Raw genomic sequence first — 19,303 nt, 5'->3', positions numbered from 1 at the left:
TTGACTTAATTGACTCCATAATATTGCTGTGTGTGTGTGTGAGAGAGGTCATCTGTGTCTGGCAGTGACTCCTCAAGTCACCAGCAGCTTGTGGAAGAACTGGTCATGAGACCAGAATAAGAGCTAAATATAGACACACACACATATACACAGACAGCTGTCTCTGTGTAAGTGCAGTATCTGAATGGACTGCTGAACTTATCAAAGAATCAGAGGCTACATTTGCATCGAGGATAACGTTTCCTTTCTTTCCATTTATTTTTTTCTTCTCTTGCTCATTTTTCATTCCCACTAAGAAAAGAGTAACTCCAGGGGGAGCACAGTAACAATATCTTTGTCTCTCTTTCCTCTCTGTCTCTGTCTTCCTGTTAGTCTCTGAGGATCAGACCGGTCGCCTGCTTTGTCAGAAACATGTTTCATTTTGGAGAATCAAATTTTGGAAGACTTCATTTTCACTTTTTGTCCCTCTTTTTTTCCTCACACTTTCCTCCACTGTCTCTTACTTTAGGCTTATGATATAGTTCTTTTTAACCAATGGGAATGCAGAATCAAGCAGCTGTGATGTGTACGCTGTGTGCATCAAAATTATACCTACAAGGGAGCAGATGACGGCGGATTCACCCGTGGCTGAATTACTGAACTGGACTTCTGATTTTGCCCGACATAAACATAACTAAACGTAAACAGGCTTTATGAGTTCTACCTTAAAGCTTTCCGCCATTCTAGTTCTGGTTTGTTCAGTGTCTCATGCTAACCTTATGGCACATCCTGATACACCGTCTCCGATTCATTTATCAGGCATTTCTCATGATTTTCTAACATTTTATTCATTAATCAATTGATCAGCTCATTGACAATGCCTACACATAACAAATTATGACAATCCTAATCTGATTTTGGAAGGGTTAATGGGCCCCAGGTTTGATGCTTCATGCTAAAGGATAGAAATAAGCTGCAGCAACCGACTGTCGATGCATGCTAACTTTGTGAATGTAAAGCAGATTACTGTTGAAAAAAGAAATTGGTGCTCAGTCAAGCTTCTCTGGATAAATAAAGATTAAACGCCATGAGATAATGATTCCCATTGATCTGCATCCTAATTTAGCTTTCGTCCATACCCTTGTGAGTTTTCATTGTCTGACTTTGTACCTCAATAATCAAACTGTACATAATTGGCTTTTTGTGGCCCTTATTAAACATGGAGGGGGGCCGTGGATGGAGGGGGCTTCCTTTTTGTTCACAGTAATTAAGCACATCCCTTCTCTGCTGGCTGCAGAGGAGAAAATGAGTTGGGAAGTTTAAATCGTGCCGCTCTACCCTCTCATTACCTGTCAACAAATTACTCACCAAGTCATAGGCGACCATTTCATGTCACGATGAAGCATTGGTTGTCAACCTGAAGAAAGGGGTGTTTCAGAAGGTCATAACATAATTCTACAGGGTCATTTGATGGATGTGGGACGTAAGTAAACATATTACAGGACCTGAATGTGCACAGAATTGATTTTGAATATATTCACATTTACGGTAATTAATCAAACTAAACATTGTGTGTGTTCATGATCCTGATATATGATTAATATGGAACATCACATGAGAGCTTATCCATTTCCTCTTTTAAAAACTTGCCGTGTCTGTGAACTGTTTCCTGGAAATAATCTCTTTCTGTACAGGATGAATTTAAAGTTCCTGGTTTGTTTTGAAAATAAATAAAAAGTGATGAAAGAACAAGCAATCATAGCTGTGCTGACAAAAGTGCAGCCAAAACATCTAAAGAGGAGACCGCCCAGAGTGCCTAATTGACAAGTGTTCTTTGGCATACGCAGCACTGAAACACTGCAGCAATTAGCACTCACCCAAATTAAAAGGATCAAGACTTGAGCATTTGCAAAAGGCAAAAAAAATCTGCTAATTTAGTGTAAATTTTCATTGCTTGATGCTAGATGTTCACGTGCAGGGTTTTCTCATTTATGGAGGTCGGGAGTCAATAAGTTTGAGTGGTACTGCAGGGACGTCTGAGGTGTCATTTATAAAGCGCTTCCTGTCAAAGTGACCTACAAGAAAGTGAGAGTTAAGGCAGTGGGACACTTAACATAGTCCCTAGCCTGGCACCCTGCCTTATATCTTCCATGTCACTTCAATGTGTGAGGCTGGAAGGTGATTACAACTCTCCATCCAGCTCCTCTCATCACCATTTTTCAGCTATATGGGCTGTGGTCTGTCATTTAACCTTCACACATACCCCCTCTCCATTTTTTGTAATACAGTGTTTCTCAAAGACAGATTTAAGGTGTCAGATTTGATCATTTAAAGTTCAAAACCCCTCAGATCAGGGGGAATCCGTGGAAAAGACCCTTCACCTCTGCATTTACTCAGATCACTCCTGCATTACAGCTGCTTGTCAATAACAGTGTCAAATTAGCATTTTAGACATTTAGAATTTATTACAAAAAATCTAATTGGTCAACCATCTGAGTAAAGTTGGGGTCAGCGATGAACCTCTGTAATATCCATAAAGGTCAACAGCAAAATTCAACTCCGTGCTGGACAGTAGCTCGCTTGAAAAGAGCAAAATTTGCTTTCTTTTTTTCCTCCTAGGAGTCAAAGTTGAAGTGCTTTCAGCAAATTCTGCAAGAAGTAACAGGGGGTTCTGCAGCATGTACGTCTTTACTTGGTAATCTAAAACCTCTTGATTGTGTGGTACCAAATTCTTCAGGGATCAAATCAAGTGGATGTACCAGCTAACCTCAGAAATCATCCCTCATTTTCAGAAGAGACTTATAGTCTTCTTTCCCTTCACTCTCCTGTGATCTACAGAGACTTGAGAAGTTGACCTTGTATGGTGGTGGTGGTGGTGGTGGAGTATCTTGTGTGCGTGTGTGCGTGTGATCGAGTGAGTGTCTAAAGGGGAGTTTGGACAGTCCAGAACGCTGGCGAGGACTCACTGGCACATGACTGGGCTTGTGACCGACCTTACATAACATTACAAAAGCCCTGCTGTAGAGCTGCCAGGAAAGCTTTGATTTCTTTGTGTGGATCAATAAAGTATCACATTATTATCAAAGCCAAGGAGTGGTTAGTTTATGTGAGGGGCTTATTTGATTTGCACCACATTCATCACGACTTGTATGCCCATCATAATTTATGACACCAAAGTTGGGAAAAGTAAAAACTAAACTAACTAACTAAATCTCTGCACTGTGAAGAAAAGCTGGGTCATATTTGCATATTTTATTTCTAGGCAGGTTCTGAGTACCTAGTGTGTTTACACTAAAGTACTGCGTATTGAAAAGAGTTAATATGCATAATAAACATGCATGATCTAAAGTCCCGCAATGGGAACACAAAAGAAAAAGAAGAAAAAAATTTAAATATTTGCAGGTGATATTCATATTAAAGTCTAAAGTCTATTTGCATTCGCAGTTTTGAATGATGTCCGACAGCATTTGTATCATTTCCAGTTGATGTAAGTGAGATTGCACTTGCTGCACTATATGTTGTGTGGAATTGGGACATAGCACAGTTGTTTCAGGTCAACTAATCGCTAGTTTGAATTTAGATGTTAAGCTAAGCATGCATATAAGTAGTTTGTAATGTTTCTTGAGGTTCCTCAGCTTCATATTTTTAGCCTTAAGTCTAATAAGATAATTCCAGCCTCCAGGAATTTCTTGTGTAACTAAAACCCCAATATGCTATTTGTAGAATACCAATGGAAAGACTTTACTTCAGCACCATGGTGAGGAGTCAAACAAGAGATAATCATTCAAAGAATGTGTCGTGTGTGCGTGTGTTTAAAGATAGAAGTGAAGGATGGAGTCCAGCACATCCACATGCTACAGCACCAGCGCAGAGTCTCGCTGGCCTTTCCATATCCACTCGCTCGTTTTAGCCCAGATAGCTCTCCCACGTGCAGGCCTGCTATAAATAGCGCAGGTTTAATGCGCGATTGTCCCGGCAGGCTTTTTATGACTGAACGGGCCAGTAGGTTTTCACTGTTGTTACTAAGGCAGAGATTAACCACAAATGGAAGTCACCACACTTCATTTTTTTACACACCATTTCCCCAATACCACAATTATTACACTGTGATGCCCTTTACAAGCACATAGTAGCAGGTTGGTTTAATAGGTTTCAAAAGGTCAAAGGTCAGGCCTAAGTTTTGCATTCACATCACAAATTATAGATGTAGATACTGTGAGTTTATGTGAAATCCACCTTCTGTGCTACAACGTTTTCCTCAGTTCATTTGCATTTATTCTGCTCTGTTTCAGCATTACTGACTTAACTTACGCAGTAGCTTATAATGCATCGTCTGTTTATGAACCCCTTAAACTCAGAATGAACTTATTGCAATTTTCCCTGAAGTGTGCCTTTTCAGTAACTTCAAAGGTGTCTGTATTCTACGTTAATTTCATGCCCATTTGCTTAATCTGCCCATTCTAATGCTCCATTTAAGCCATAAGATTTAGACAGAGACATAGTGAGTGATGTGTTCATTCCTGCAACGCTATTGTGTTATGCCATTGCCATTATAGTGCATTAAAACAGAGAAGAATAAGCCACTTCTTCTCCTCTTTATTTCCTTTCAGCGGCCATAACACATTTATTTTTCCCAGGGAAGTATGACTAAACACTGATGTTTTTCAGCAAAAACCCTGATTTATATTCATATACCCAGGCTTCTGGATTTCAAACTCCTTTCTTGCTTAAGGCCACCTCAGTAGGGGAGGTTCAAACTTTAATTTTTTCATGGATTCAAACGTAGGTACAGACACATTCCTCTCATTTCTAGGTTTCCTTACCAGGCTAATTGTGTTATGTATTGCAGGAGGGCTATAGACTATAACTATCATTTTTACTTCCTACTGTACAATGAAACAATCCTCACCAGGAGGTCTTTGTTCAACCGCTTAAAGCAACCCGTGTGTATATTTCCCCAATAAGCATCTTTTTTGCAGGCATGTTACGACAGACACGTGCCAGAGTACGTGACTAAAGACGTAGCAAACACCACTGTAGGCCTGAAAGGTCGCTCTGAAAAGTTTGTTACTTTCTCTTTGGCAGAGCATGCCAGCTGTGGTCAGTTAAGAGTTCACAGCATTTACAAAAGTTTCCTTTTTTTTTTCTTTTTCTTTCAATGCAAGCATTTTCTTCAAGGCTCCAAGGTGTCCAGTGGAGCATTGGTCTGTTTCTGAGCTCACCCAGTAGTAAGCATGTTTGAGGTCACTGCAGTCAGACAATAAATTCGACATGATGTTCGGTGATCGTGTACAATACAGAACTGCAAGTAACAGGATAAAAGAGCAGAGCTGGGAAGGTGTTGCTTCTCGCTGAGCTGCTCGGCTGCCTGCTTCCTCCTCCCAGCGTCTGTGAGTCATGTTGTGTAGCTGTCAGGGGGCTTCATCATTATTCAGAGTCAGCGCGGTGTTGGGAACATGCCGCAGCCACATTCACCGGCCGCCTATCGCCTTCTGCTGCAGCAGAGAGGCTGCGTGTGTCTTCCTCATGTGACATGGGCCAATCTCGATCTGTGTATGTGTGTGTGACAGACAGCAGGACCCAACAGCAGAGCTTCATATAAGGCAGGCGCTGCTCTCATGTGCACTTGTTTGCTCATTCTCCACTTGGCATATATGTCCAGTTTTGCCCGTTTTCTGGCACGACGTGTCTGCACGTGTTATTTGTTGTATGTGTTTGGAAATGTGTGCGTGTCATGCCCAAGGATGTTTTTATTGATTGACGGCTGCAATGGAGAGAAAGAGAGAAGGGGTGAGGGATGACTGAGGAGAGAGAGAGAGGCTAAGTGGAAACAATGAAATCAATCAGCCTGTCCTCTGAGTTTATGAGGGAGAAGGAGAGAGAACGAGAAGGAGAGAGGGAAGACGAAAGGAAGAGAAGATAGAGGGGAAGGAGGAGAGAAGGGCAGAAGATGAGCAAAGAGCAGAAGGAGAGGAAACAGAAGAGAGGAGAGATAAGGAAAAGAGGGACTAGAAGATAGATGAGATGATAAACAGGACAAAAACAAGGTGAAGAGGGAAGGAGAGGGAAAACGAGAGCAAGGGGTGAGAGAGAAGAAAAGAGGAGAGCTGAAAGGGGATGAGAAAAGAGGAGAGAAAAAAGCAAAAGATCGCAAAGAAGGTGATGGCTAGACAGATGAGGATGGAGGAGAAGAGGTGAGGAGAGGAAAGGATCCTTAGGAAGAAGGTAGATGAAGAAAGAAACAAGGTAGGAAAGAAAACGTAAGGGATTAGAAGGAAAGACGGGTGACCAGGAACAAAAATGGTGGGAGGAAATGAAGACAGGGAAGAGAAGAAGGAGAGGAGAAGAAATATCAGAGGAGAACAGAAGGAAACAGCAGAGGAACAAGATGGAAAGCATAAAAAAAGTCAGAAGAGGAGGAAAGGGAATGGCAGAGGAAAAAAGAATAAAAGTGAGGGGGGAGAAAAGAGGTGAAAGGATGGAGAAGAGATAAGGGATGGGGGAAGTGAAGGAGGAAAGAGAAGAAAACAAGAAAGACATGGAGTTTATGGGGAAAGAAATATGAGGAAGAACTAAAGACTGAAAAACAGGTGAACGAAAGACTAGAGGATTCAAAGAGGGGAAGGAAGGAAGGAAGGAAGGGAGAGGAAAGGAGAGAGGAGAAATGGGATGAAATGGGGAAGGAAGGGGTGCGCTGAGCAAACGAGTGGTGGAGGGGCATGAGTCAGGCGCACGTGAGAGGGATGTGAGCTGCATGCTAACTCTCACACACACACACACACACACACACACACACACACACACACACACACACACACACACACACACACACACACACACACACACACACACACACACACAGCTAGGTAAAAACACACCTGCATCAGCAACTGGAGGGTGAGGAAGCAATGGGAGGGTCTTATAGAGGGCATCCTCCTCACTCTCATCTTTCGCTCCATCCCTCCTTCCCCTCTTCCTCTTCTTCTTCTGCTTCTCTTTCAAGTCACGACTGCCCTCCCCCTCCCTCTCCCTCTCCCTCTCCCCATCGCTCCTCCTCCAGCGCTCTTTATTCTCTCTTCTGACCCACATCTCTCTTTTTCTCTCTCTCACCCACTCGATCTTTTCAGTCCCCGTCCTCTTCCTTCTCTTCGTTCTGGCTTTCACCTTTTTCTTTCCTTTCCTCTCTCCTTACCTCCGTCCGTGCAGCTCCTTCTCCCCCTACCTCGTTCCTTTCTTTCTTCCCCCCCCCCTCATCCTTCTCCCTTTAAACGCTCTCCACTTTGCTCATTGGCTCTTTGATCATGTCTGCGCTGCTATGCAATTCTGCTCTCTAATTTATGAAACCATAAATGATATCAGCTAATGTTATCCATTCCTTGACCCAAATAAACACTCGTCACATAGACCAAATAAACACACACACACACACACACGGCGAGGCAGAGTGAGAACAGTTGTACTTGGAGTTGTATGAGGTCATAAAGATCAAAGCAAAATGAGCAGCAATCATAAAGACATGATATTGTAGTAATTAAAAAACTGAAGCTGTATATGGTTTCCTGCTTGATGTGAAGTGGACTGTGTGTGTGTGTGTGTGTGTGTGTGTGTGTGTGTTTGTATGCCAGAGTGAGTGGAGCTTAGAAGCACTGGGGAGATAACCGTTGATTATGAAGTATTGTCAATATGTAAATTCATAAGTTTATGTGTAAACTGTTTGTGAAATGTAAATTGCAAATGTGAACTGCTTTTGTTGATGGTTTCTGATGATTAGCCACGGTAGAGAGGGAAGGAAGGGGATAAACAGGACTGTCAGAGACAGCATGTCAACATGCAAGTGTTTCTTCCCCGATGTTTAACATTAACTGAATGAAATGATGAAAATGTATTTGTTATGGACGGTTGAAAGTGGATCATGCTGTTTTCACATACGTCTCAGACCCTTTGCAGTCTGAATTTCTAGTGAATTTATAGATCAGATTGAGCTGGCCAGCTCGGCTATACAGTGATTACTTTTTAGAATATTTTACATATAAAAAAAGAGGCATAGTGTTGTTAAAGTTTACTTTCAAACTGAGGGACTTTATCAGCCATTAATTTTATCAGATGATAAGGTTTTGCGGTAGTTTCAAGGGTGCCATTGGGTCACCTTAAACATGTCACACACAGTTTTATATGAGGTCTGTGAATGAAAGCCATGAAGTCCATTAGATTCCCTTTGGAAGATGGTTTGTGTAACAGGTTGACCCTGTCTGCTAGCCTAGTGAGATGAGTGTGTGTGTGTGTGGGCAGGCATATACAGTAAGTGAATGAGAATCAGACAGACAAATAACGAAGCATGTTTTTTGTCATCATACATACAATAGGACATTGATCTCTCAGAACAGCTCATGTGCCCACATGCACAACACACATTCTTCAAGTAGACGGTGCTTGTAAAAAAATCTGGTTTGACTGGTTTCTTTCTCCACATGCTCCCCCCTTTTCTCTCTTCTCTCCTCCCCCTCATACTATTCCTTCCTCTTTCCCCAAACTTTTGCTCCTTCTTCCTCCCTCGCTCTCCTGCCGCCGGGACACCACAGTCTCTTCCCTTCACACTGAGTCACGTACACACACTTCCCCTTTTTTTTTTTTTTTTCCTTTTCTGCCAGTGACGTGGCTCAGTGTTTCTGTCTGAACCTCAGCCATGTGCCGTGACTGCGGACCACGTGGCTGCTAACTTATTATAGGACGTCACAAAGTGGGGCTTTTGTCTTGAGTTTCAGGGTTTCTTGAAAGTGTTTTGAAGAGTTCTTGAGGGTGTTCTGGGGGTTTGTAAGAGGTTTCCATGCGTTGTTAAGAGCGTTTTGAGCATCCTTGAGGGATTTTAGTGATTCCTATCAAGGTTGCAAGGGTTTGCGAAGGGGTTCAAATCATGATTCAGGGGATTTCGCCAGCTGGATGACACTGACACAGAAAACAAAGATTGATCAGCCGTGTGCCACCGTGACCAAAGAGTTGACAGATTAAACAGAGCAGCTCATTTCACTGATTAACACACCCTCAACCAACGAAGGGGAACTAATCACCTGAGGACCTCTTGGGTCACGGTTGCACTTTGTTGTGAGCCACTGGGAGATGTACGGGATAACTGCACGGTTACACTTCCAGATAGGTGCTGCTGGTGCATGTGACACATTTTCTGATCCTGCATTGTGCTGGGGAAGATTCCTCTATTGGTTTCAGTGTCGAACCTCCTCTAACATGAAAGTCTCATTATCTATAATGAGTAGCTGTTGAGAGATGAGGGGCTGTTGATGAGAGCTCCTTGTGACTCCGACAGTGAACAGTGTAATAATATACAGTATATGCCAGCTGATGGATGCTTTTATCCAAAGTGCCTCACAGTACTTCAACTGCATACATATTTTAGAAAGGGTGGCCCAATGGGAACTAAACCCCCGTAATTCTAACAATGGCAGTGCTGCGCTGAGCGATGAACTTCACAGAAAACGCAAACTCTGGCAGTCTCATAGAGGGAACAGGATTATTTCCCATGTTTGGTAGCTTTTGTTTCAGCGAGCGTTGGTTACAGAAACAGCATCATTTCCTTTGTGATCTTGTAAGAGAGCAGAGCGGCTGACACCAGTGACGCATACAAACTTTTTCATTTCTCACCGAGGATCTCTCCAGCTGTGATCAGCACCTCCAGTTTTTTGGGGTTATGTTTTACAAAGTGACTCATGCACTTTTGTTGCATCTCAAAAAAGACAAACCGCCTGGGAATTTAGCCTTTAATCTCGATGTTTGACTAACGTGAACTTTCCCCCTCTCTCACTCTCTTTTTCCATCTTTAGTATGGGGAGGAGGAGGTGTGTTCGGACCGTTTGGACACTGACTTCCCGGACATCGACCTCTCCCAGCTGGACACCAGTGACTTTGACAGCGTCAACTGTCTCAGCGAGCTACAGTGGTGCAATGATCAGCCAGCGGACGCGTCACCAGCCTCCATCCACTACAGTACGGCAGATGAGCTGTTTGAGGTGAGACGGAATACTGTATAACTGATGTTTCTCTCAAGTCTGCAGTGGATGTATGTATAGACTGACCATCTTCTACCTTCTGCAGTGGCGTTAGTCACACTTTTATCGATGATGTAACTGTTTACATTTGTTAAAATGAAAAGATCAATATTAATAAGATTTATCAAAGGCTTGACTTGAAGTTCACAAGGTGCAAAGTGCAAATACTAAAAACACAAACAAGCTCTTACACAAGAAAAGAACCCCTTTCATCAAGTCCAGATTGCTTATGGTTTAGGGCTAATCCAAGTCCAAGGCTGATCCCCAAAGTTGGCACCCTGAAGCCACATAGAGGTTCTCAAATCAGATTTGATTTAGGAAAAAACATGCAGCTGGACCCCGAAACACAACATGAGCAATTCAGCAATGACAGAAGGCTCCCTAAATGGCTGAACCCATCGCTTAATGTCTGGAGGACACCTTTCAAAGTTTATCGGTTTAAATAGTTAGTGTAATTAATGTCATGCAGTGTTAGTCAGTGAAAAGGCATAGTCCTACAGATCAGAACATTTGCCCATCGTTCAGTGTTCCTATAAAGTAATTTTCCATAGTTACAATTTTAACTCCAATTTATCTGCTTTTGCTGACTATTTTCTCTGAAATGAGAGGAGCCCACAGCTTCACAAATATATTTTCACATGCTGGAGGATTTTTTTAAGTGATCCAACCAGAAAACTGTGGTAAGTCAGAATCAGTTGAACTTTTGATTAAGGTACTGTCTTGTTTTGCATGACTTTGCCAACAAAGACAAGACATCTACAGTATGACCAAATTATGATAGATACAGTTAATGACTATTCCAATGCTTTTTTTTCTACAAGGGTTGCTATTTTTGGATTTGGACGTTTTACTTATACAGCACTCTCCTAACTGCCTACACCTTTAATACATTTTGACCTTGGGGTCAGTTGACACGACAACCAAATTTTGGAGCATGCAGTGTGTCTCAGAGGGCGCTTCCAAGAAAGTAATTCCCTGTTATGCAGTGTGTAACATGATGGTGGAGGCAGTCCATTAATTCGGGTCGGCCAGATGCCTCTACGCAGCCAATGAAAGCCTTAAGGCTCCAGTATCAGGTGCCCTTGCTGCATGAATTCAGGGAATACCCTTCTTGTTTTTCTCAGTGTGAAAGCCAACCCTGGATCATTGATTGTCTATAGGTTTCCCAGCCCCGGCAATGTCTCATGGTCCCATTACAAAGGCTAAATTGAGTGCATCTTGAGAATAAAAAGACAGCAACAAAGAGATAAAGTAGCATTTAGGTCCAGATCATCAGCTATGTAATGCAACTCTGCTGGTGGAAATTGCTCAGATACTGTGATGCGCCGCAGAGTATTGGCTAAATGAAGACAGGCAAGGCATGATGGGAATGCAGGTGAACACAGACTGTCTCTGTCTGTCTCTGCCCACTTAACTGTGTCTCTCTAAATTTTTATTCTTATTTCGATCCCCATTAGCCAACGCCTGAGTGACTGTTTTTCTTCCTGCTGTCGACACAAAACTTTATGACACAGTTGGCATCTTAAGTCTATTACCAGTAATAGATATTGGTATTGAGACAAAATCTTTCAGAGTGATGCAACTATAAGACAAAAGAGAAGATATAACAGGCACATTTGTCTCTCTTTTACTTCCAATTTTCCCTTCTCATACACTATTTTATTTACATTATTTCTTTTTCATTTTCATTCCATTTTCCTGCTCCCTTTTACTCACTTTCTTTAGTCTCACTGTTTCTTTTTTCATTACCTTTTCCTACTTTTCATGTGTCTTTTCTCTCTCATCTTTCACCTGTATAGATATTTTTTTCTCTGCTGCCAGCCACCAACCCCCAACCTCAATCCCTCCCACATCATATTATGTTTTAGCCAGTATTGTATTGATCAGACTAATACAGCAGCGCCGGCGGTCAGACAGCATTCGGTTATAAACACACGGTAATAAATAGAGTGATAAGCAGATGGATGACACCCCCACCCCCCCACTGCTGTCCCTGTCTCTGCTGTCCGTCAATACGCCACTTATTTACAGTACTGTATCGGAACCTAATCCCATGTCGGGCGAGATTGATCGGCGTTACGACTTCATTTAACCTTGGAGAGTGTACAGAGAGAAAAATGGATAGAGTCAGAAAGGTTAGGCCTATTAATATATTATTACTTTAATGATAATAAGAAGAATGCAGCATATGCATTTATCAAGAAATAATTACATTATGATTCCTTCTAATCCTCGGAGATGTAACTTTTTTCCCCTCTGTTGCCTCTCTGTTTCTTTCCCAGTCATTGTGGAATCTAATTACTATCCAGGAAATCAAATTAATATCCATCTAATCTATTTAATATAATCAGGTAATATTCACGAGTGCTTTTGAATGTACAAACCAAACATACTAGAAATGCAAATAAAGCCTTTCTAATTATGATATATCTACTGAGATGGATGAAGACACAGAACATGGGAAGAGCATTTTAGTAGGAAAAAAATTCAACTGAATTATTAAAAAAGAACACGTATCAGAGGATTGGGTGGTGATGTAGTACTAACTGGAAAAGTGAGTGAACTAGGCAAGGCAGAAACATATGTATCCCAAAGACAACCATAATTATCAGGAATAGCATCATTTATCATTTATCCCTGCACACTTTAACTTTGATTTTGCGTACTTATGGCTTTTGATATCCTATAGAGATTTTTTCAAATTGTAAATTGCAGCATCATGCAAAGAGAAAGAGAGGCAGCAAGACTGACAGACAAAGAATAAATAATAATACTTATGATAATAATAGCAAATAGTTTGGCAGCCAGGGACAGATAGAGCATGATGATACAAGGGACCGACAGATGAATGAAGCTTCTTGGCTTACTGCGGGCCAGCCATGCTATCACCTCTCCACCAGATTCTGCTCTCAGCAAGATGGCAGCTTCATAACACCAAACAATCCCTGAGAGGATGTAACAGGAGGGATGGAAGGATGGAGAATTACAAATAAACAATATATTTTCAGCTGATTATCTTAAAATTGGACCAAAAAGTCCTGTTTCAGCAAACCTGTGTATTGTTCTGTCTAATGAGGTCAGAGGTCAGAGTTACACCATCCTGACCATGTTAATGAATAAGATAGAAAAGAAGCAGGAGAGCACTTTAGGTAACATTTGATTAGAGTGAATAGCAGAGGAAGATAGAGGAGAGGGGGATTGAAGGAGTGATTCAGCAATGACAAAGAGCTTCCAAAAGACTGCTGAGGATAATAATTTCCAAGCACAAATGCAGTACACATATATAACTGTCAGGGGATGGCTATTCTCCCACTGTCTTAATGACTCAAGACTAAATGACTCAAATGTGGTTGTTTCATTTCTGTTGACTGCAGAGCGATTGTTAAACAAGGTATATTTTTTTAAAGCTTTATCCATCGCTGTAGCTTGTCTGTTTCTACTATACAAGCCTTGGTTCTTGCTAAAGCAGCCCTAAAATTAGAACGGGTAGGAAACTGGTACAAAACAGATATTGATTCATGTTGCTTTGTGGGTCCAATTAGCTGTTGTGTGGTTTTCTTCTGGCCAAAATTAGACAATGTTACATCAGTCAAACTAATAAAATGTTCCAATGAGCTAATACATCAACAGTACATGTAAACAAATCAGATAGAGGCCTCGTGTCAGGACCTTGTTACTTTAGAAATGTGCTGACCAGCTTGGCCTAATGTTGTGGGTGTTGAAGTGGACTTTTCCTTTACATGTTTGCTGTCACCCTGTATTCTCAGCCATGCTCTCTACCTGTTTGACTCCATCCAGATAGAAGAGGAGAATGCGGCTCTGCTGGCCGCTCTGACCGACAGTTTGGATGGCATGGTGGATGCGGAGGTGGGCGGGTTCTCTGTTTTCCCCGCCCTAGGGGAGGAGCCTGACCAGGAAGAGGAAGAACAACAAGACAATCTTCCTCTCAGTGCAGAGGACTTCAGCCAGTCCCTGGGGGCCGAGACAGAGGACCCATCTCTAGTAAGAACACCTTTATACTTCTTGTAAACTTGGGAGTTTTTCTGTCTTTTGCATTTGCCATAAACGGCGGGACCTCTGATCTGAGCGCTCATTTGCATTTCACTCTAAGGTACCTGAACTCACTTTTGCAACCAATATCTGAACATATACCGTTGTTTAAGAACTTTATCTCAAATACACTCATGTCCCTTTTTATTTATCACTGGTGTGCGAATCAAAAAGTCTCTGGCAGCTCAAAAACCGCCGCCTGTTGAAGTGGAGCCTTTCATATATGCTTCAAACGCCATCCACTCCCCCAGCCCAGCACTCCTCCCCTCTCGCCCCCGCGACGTCGTGCCTCTCCTTTCCCATGCTCTCCTCTCTCTTTCTCCCCAGTATGTTAATCTGTGTTGCATTTGCTAACCTTGATGTTCCCCTTGTTGGCCCGCAAGGTTCAAAGTCTGCCTTTAACTCCAGGAAAACAGAGGGGCGCTGAGGCACACAGTGACCTTTCATCCAGTCCCGTCCTGTGTGTGTGGGGTGTGTGCTGTATTTCTGTATTTCTAGGGACCACGTGTCCGTACAAGAATAGAGTTTGTCCATCAGACTGAGGACATGTCATAGATGCTTATTCAAGGAATGATTGGGCAATGATTAGAATTATACTTAGTCGTCAATTGATTTAAGGCCAGTATTATTAGATTGCAGCTATATTCAAATTTGAAACTAAAAGTTGGGTAAGGTTTTTTTTTTGTTGAATCAGTTAAAATCAGACAAATGTCATAAAAATAACAAAAGAAAGTCATGTGCACAAACAGAGAAAAGACCCAAAATGAGCTACATCTACCTAAATAATAAGACAACAGTTACCCACAATGTCAAAGATGGATTATGACAAAGAAAAATAAACTATCAAATCATAAAACATAGTCTTTTTAAATATGTGGAATAACGTAAGGTGTGTTTTTGTTTTTGGTAAAAAACCGTAGGTAAGGGCCCTATATCTTGTTGAAAATTGACTTAATTAGAAGATATTTAGTTTAAAGAAAGGCAGAAGCTAAAGACAGAGCTGGAATTAAAGGATAATTCAGGCTTACTACAGCTTGGATCTTGTTTCTCCTAACTTTATTGTAGCAATGCTCTTATGCCCTCAGATCTCAGCAGTTATTATCATTACTGATCAACACAATTGCCAAAACTAGGACAGTAACACTCATGTTATTTTCTGGATCGGGTTTTAGGATCAGGAGTAAAAGTAGTCAAAAGTCCTCACAAGTTTAGTAACCCAACGTGTGTGTGGTCCTCCAGCACGTGCTCCAGTTTATGTGTTTGCTTGTTTTCAACCCCATCCCCCCCCCCCTCTCTCTCTTTTCACACAGTGCTGCTGGATGCCTCTCTCTCTGTCTTTTTTTTTTTCTCGAGGCCCCTCCATCATTCCCTGAACCAGACTTCTAGGAACAAACTTTGTTTTTCTCCCCTCACCCTGTACCCCCCCCCCCCCCCCCCCCCCCCCCCCCCCCCGTTATCAGCTCCTGCCTGCAACTGAACCACATCCCCCCCCCCCAAAAAAACACAAAACGTCCATCTCATCATGCAGGAACAACAAATTGCTGTATCCCTTTCCAGTGAATATTGTGCCCTACTTTCCCCTCGGTTCACTCTGCTGTCAGAAGAATGCAGGCCTGCTCTGGAGCTTAATTGAAGCAGGAAACTATTTCACTGCAATAAATGGCTTATGATTATGACTGTAATGTGGCCTTATTGCACTTGTCAAGATGAATCCAGCCTGCTTCCTTAATTTGACTTAAATTTCACAGCAAAGGGGCTGCTTACAGGGTTTTCTTGTGCACTCTGATTTAGCAGCATTCTACAAAGATACTATTGTTCGGCGGCCATGAGTCATCCTGGATGGCTGAATAACTCCAGCTTAAATATTCACCGTGCTGCACTGCCTTCCCCATTTGCAATTACACACCGAGTCGTTCTATAAAACAGCTCTGTCAGTGAAGATGGAGGAGGTTTGTTAAGCTCTACAATGAAAGGTGGGACATTTAGCAACACTTGAGGTTCAAGGAAGTAAACTAAATGAGCAACAGGACTCAATAGGACCACCTGTTTTATCCTTAGAACGGCTTTCAAAGTTTACAGGCTTTAAGGAGCTGGAATCAAGCGTCACATCCCACCCTTCTGTATATCTAAATGACTAGCATCAGAGAGAAAAATGACCAGAGGACGGGGCATTCTTTCCAAATTGGTGGAAATGATGATGACTCTAATGACCTTAGATGGTTCAGCACAGGAATAAGGATAGTTTGGCAGTTGAGGAAGCCAAAAAAATGTCAAGCCTTGCAGTGATAACCACTGGTGACATAGTGACAGCAAACAGTACGCAGTGAGACAGAATTGGTTTTGTTGCTGTTAAATGCCATGTTGTTTGGTCCAAAACAAGTCAGTGATACTGAGCGGTCAAACCACCAGCTGCCATCGTCTTTGCTGTTGTGTTGCAAAACATTGTGGCCCCACATATGACTGCCCTTGTTTCACCCTGAAGACTCCTTGGTTATAAGTCAAATCAGAATGATTGCAGGCTGGTTAATCAGTTACGCCTGCCAGTTTTACCCGTTTCCACCTCCATTTACTAAGAAATGACAGTGAAGGTCAAATGTGAAGTGCTAGGTTCTGTTGGATAGTTAGATCCTGAGAATCTGATTAGGTGCAGTCAAGTCACTGTAGAAAACCCTTCCATCAAGCTTACATCATCTGTCAGCTTCGCTCCTGGAATTTTCTGTCATCACCACAATGACTTTGGGTGCAAATGACATCCCTCTCTGCATGACGTGAAAAAGAGAAATATCACTTTCTCCGCAGGGACCATTCATGATTTATCCTGCACCAGCACTGCATATGTCATTCCAGCTTGTTATTCCACAAATACTGTAACAGTAGAGCTGAGAAAGTCTGTTCTATTCCCAGACACACAGCGCTCAGTCAACTGCTTGTTACCTCATTCCTCTGACAACTTGCGAGGTAACACCGTTTTCCAAAAGTTTCCTCACGTACACACAGGTCCCATTTTCTGTCACACAACTACATCTTAGCACTACTGTTACTACTGCTGTTGCTGCTTCTAGGCTACTACTACAGTTTCTACCTTCTATCTCTACATCCGCCACCGCTACAACTTTTGAAACTCACTTCCCCTGGGCATCATCTCGCAGCACCTCCAGGCAGCAAGTTTGTGACTAGACGAGCCAAGTCTCCACTCACTTTGGGGCATTCAGAGTTTTCCACATCTAAAGTTATGAGATGTCAAATATGATTTGTCAGATATGTCAGGAACACTGGTGAACAGAAAAATGTCTTTTTTTTTTTCCACTTACGATCAACCAAGAATTGTCAAGTGAGCAGCTGACAGTAGGAATGTAATCGTTCTTTATTATTAATTGTTATTTAAAATTTAAATTTTTGAGTTTGGGAATGTTGCCATTTTTAGCATTTCAGGTCTCCTTCGTCTTCACTGGCTCTGTTAATAACTACACTACGACTCCTTCTATTCACCTGTAGCAGCTACTTAACTGTAATAATACCTTTAACATGTTAAAATGCTGTTTACACAACTACAAGTACCTGTATTTATAACAGAGCTCTTTAGTGACCCGCTGTTTTTCTTTTTTCTGCATGGTTAGTTCATGCTTTCCATGTCTTCCCACCCCCCCAAAATTTACTACATTATACTACTATAATTCTGCTTCACTCTTATAAAATAATGAGTAAAATACACTTTTTTGAACTTTTTTTGTCACTTGGTCTGACATGCAATGTCTCAAACAGTTAGGCTCCAGTAATCTGAGGGCTGACCCCCGACAGAGAGCAGAATATTTCACTTAACTGTATATGTATCATATCCTCCTGCGTCCTCACTCTGGTTCCATTGCGCATACTATCAGTGGCAAAAATAGCAACCTGACATTCACATCCACTCACATAGAAAAACCTAGTGTAATAACATTATGTTGTTTACTCTACTGAAGCTTCCAGGTGTGTGTGTGTGTGTGTGTGTGTGTGTGTGTGTGTGTGTGTGTGCGCGCTCATCATCCTCTATTTCCATCAGTTGAGTAGTTTACTGTCACATGACTGCTGTCACCATGTTCAGGCCTGAGTGTGGCGCTGCCCTCTACTGGTGAGAAGTGATACTGCTGTGTGTGTGTGTGTGTGTGTGTGTGTGTGTGTGTGTGTGTGTGTGTGTCTGTCCGTCTGTCTGTCTGTACATGTACAATACACATGCCAATCTGTTGACTCAGATTAAAGATATCTGCATTACCTGTGAAAATTTCAAACGTATTAAGTAGTCGTAACTCTAATTCAGTCCAAATCTATTCTTTTTTATTGCTGTGTAATTTAAATGATGTATTTATACATGTAGATGTAGATGTAGAAAATGGGTTTGAAGGCTTCATACAATTTAATCAACAAAAGGAATGTAATCACAGTTATCTTATATTCATGTTTTGATAAGTTATACACAAATCGCTGCAACTGATTAAGATCTCTAATATCTTTAAAGGAAACCAGGCAATTGGAAATGTATTAGGAAATACAGATGGGTGACAAATTAAAGGAAAAAAACACATAACATCTCTCAATAAGTCAGTCAGTCAGTCAGTGCTCCTTATCACATTCTCCAAGTCTCTGAACTCTACTAGAGAGTCTATATACTAGAGAGAATATATTTCTTCATTTGGTGCTTTAATGATGGCTGTTGCCTCAAAATCCCCCAGAGGTGTTTATCATGTGACGGCCATAGCATGACTCACTTAGCTTTCATACTATTTAAAACCATTCAGCGAGGCCTTTATGGAAACATCTGCATTACACTCTCTGCTCAGTTATCTGGATTTTTTCTTCCTCTTGTATTTGCACTTGTCATTCCAAGTGTATTTGCTCCATCATTGTGTTTTTTTACATAACATAATGAGTATGTCACTATATTCTTTTGTGATTGCAGTCGCACCTCCACTTTTTCTTTATATATAAATGTGTGTGTGTGTGTGTGTGTCTGTCCCACCACCGAACAAGGCCTCCATTGATGCTGCCAGTGGAGCTCTGGAAGGCGTCCAGAGTAGAGTAGAGTAGAGCGGAGAAGAGTAGAGCGTTTGAGGGGCCCGGATGCTGCCGAAGGGTTTTCAGTGTTTCACACAGACACAAACCTTCAGTATCCTCTTCACTTTCCTCAATGGGACTCACAGAGCAGCATCATCACACACACTGAGCCAAGTTGGCTCGCC

At 41.9% G+C, this 19,303-nt stretch overlaps 1 protein-coding gene across 1 annotated transcript in view; it reads left to right on the top strand.

Annotated features, from left to right (window-relative positions):
- ppargc1b (peroxisome proliferator-activated receptor gamma, coactivator 1 beta) overlaps nt 1–19,303 on the top strand; it is a 79,327-nt gene that overhangs the window by 46,097 nt on the left and 13,927 nt on the right. Inside the window, exons 2-3 of the mRNA XM_070836774.1 lie at nt 9,813–9,998; nt 13,836–14,039. Of these exons, the coding sequence (XP_070692875.1) occupies nt 9,813–9,998; nt 13,836–14,039 (390 nt within the window). The remainder of the gene's footprint in view (nt 1–9,812; nt 9,999–13,835; nt 14,040–19,303) is intronic.

Source organism: Pempheris klunzingeri, chromosome 9 (assembly GCF_042242105.1).
Source record: "Pempheris klunzingeri isolate RE-2024b chromosome 9, fPemKlu1.hap1, whole genome shotgun sequence".
Lineage (NCBI taxonomy): Eukaryota > Metazoa > Chordata > Actinopteri > Acropomatiformes > Pempheridae > Pempheris > Pempheris klunzingeri.
Note: the sequence above shows the minus strand (reverse complement) of the source record. Positions and strands in the feature narration are given on the sequence as shown.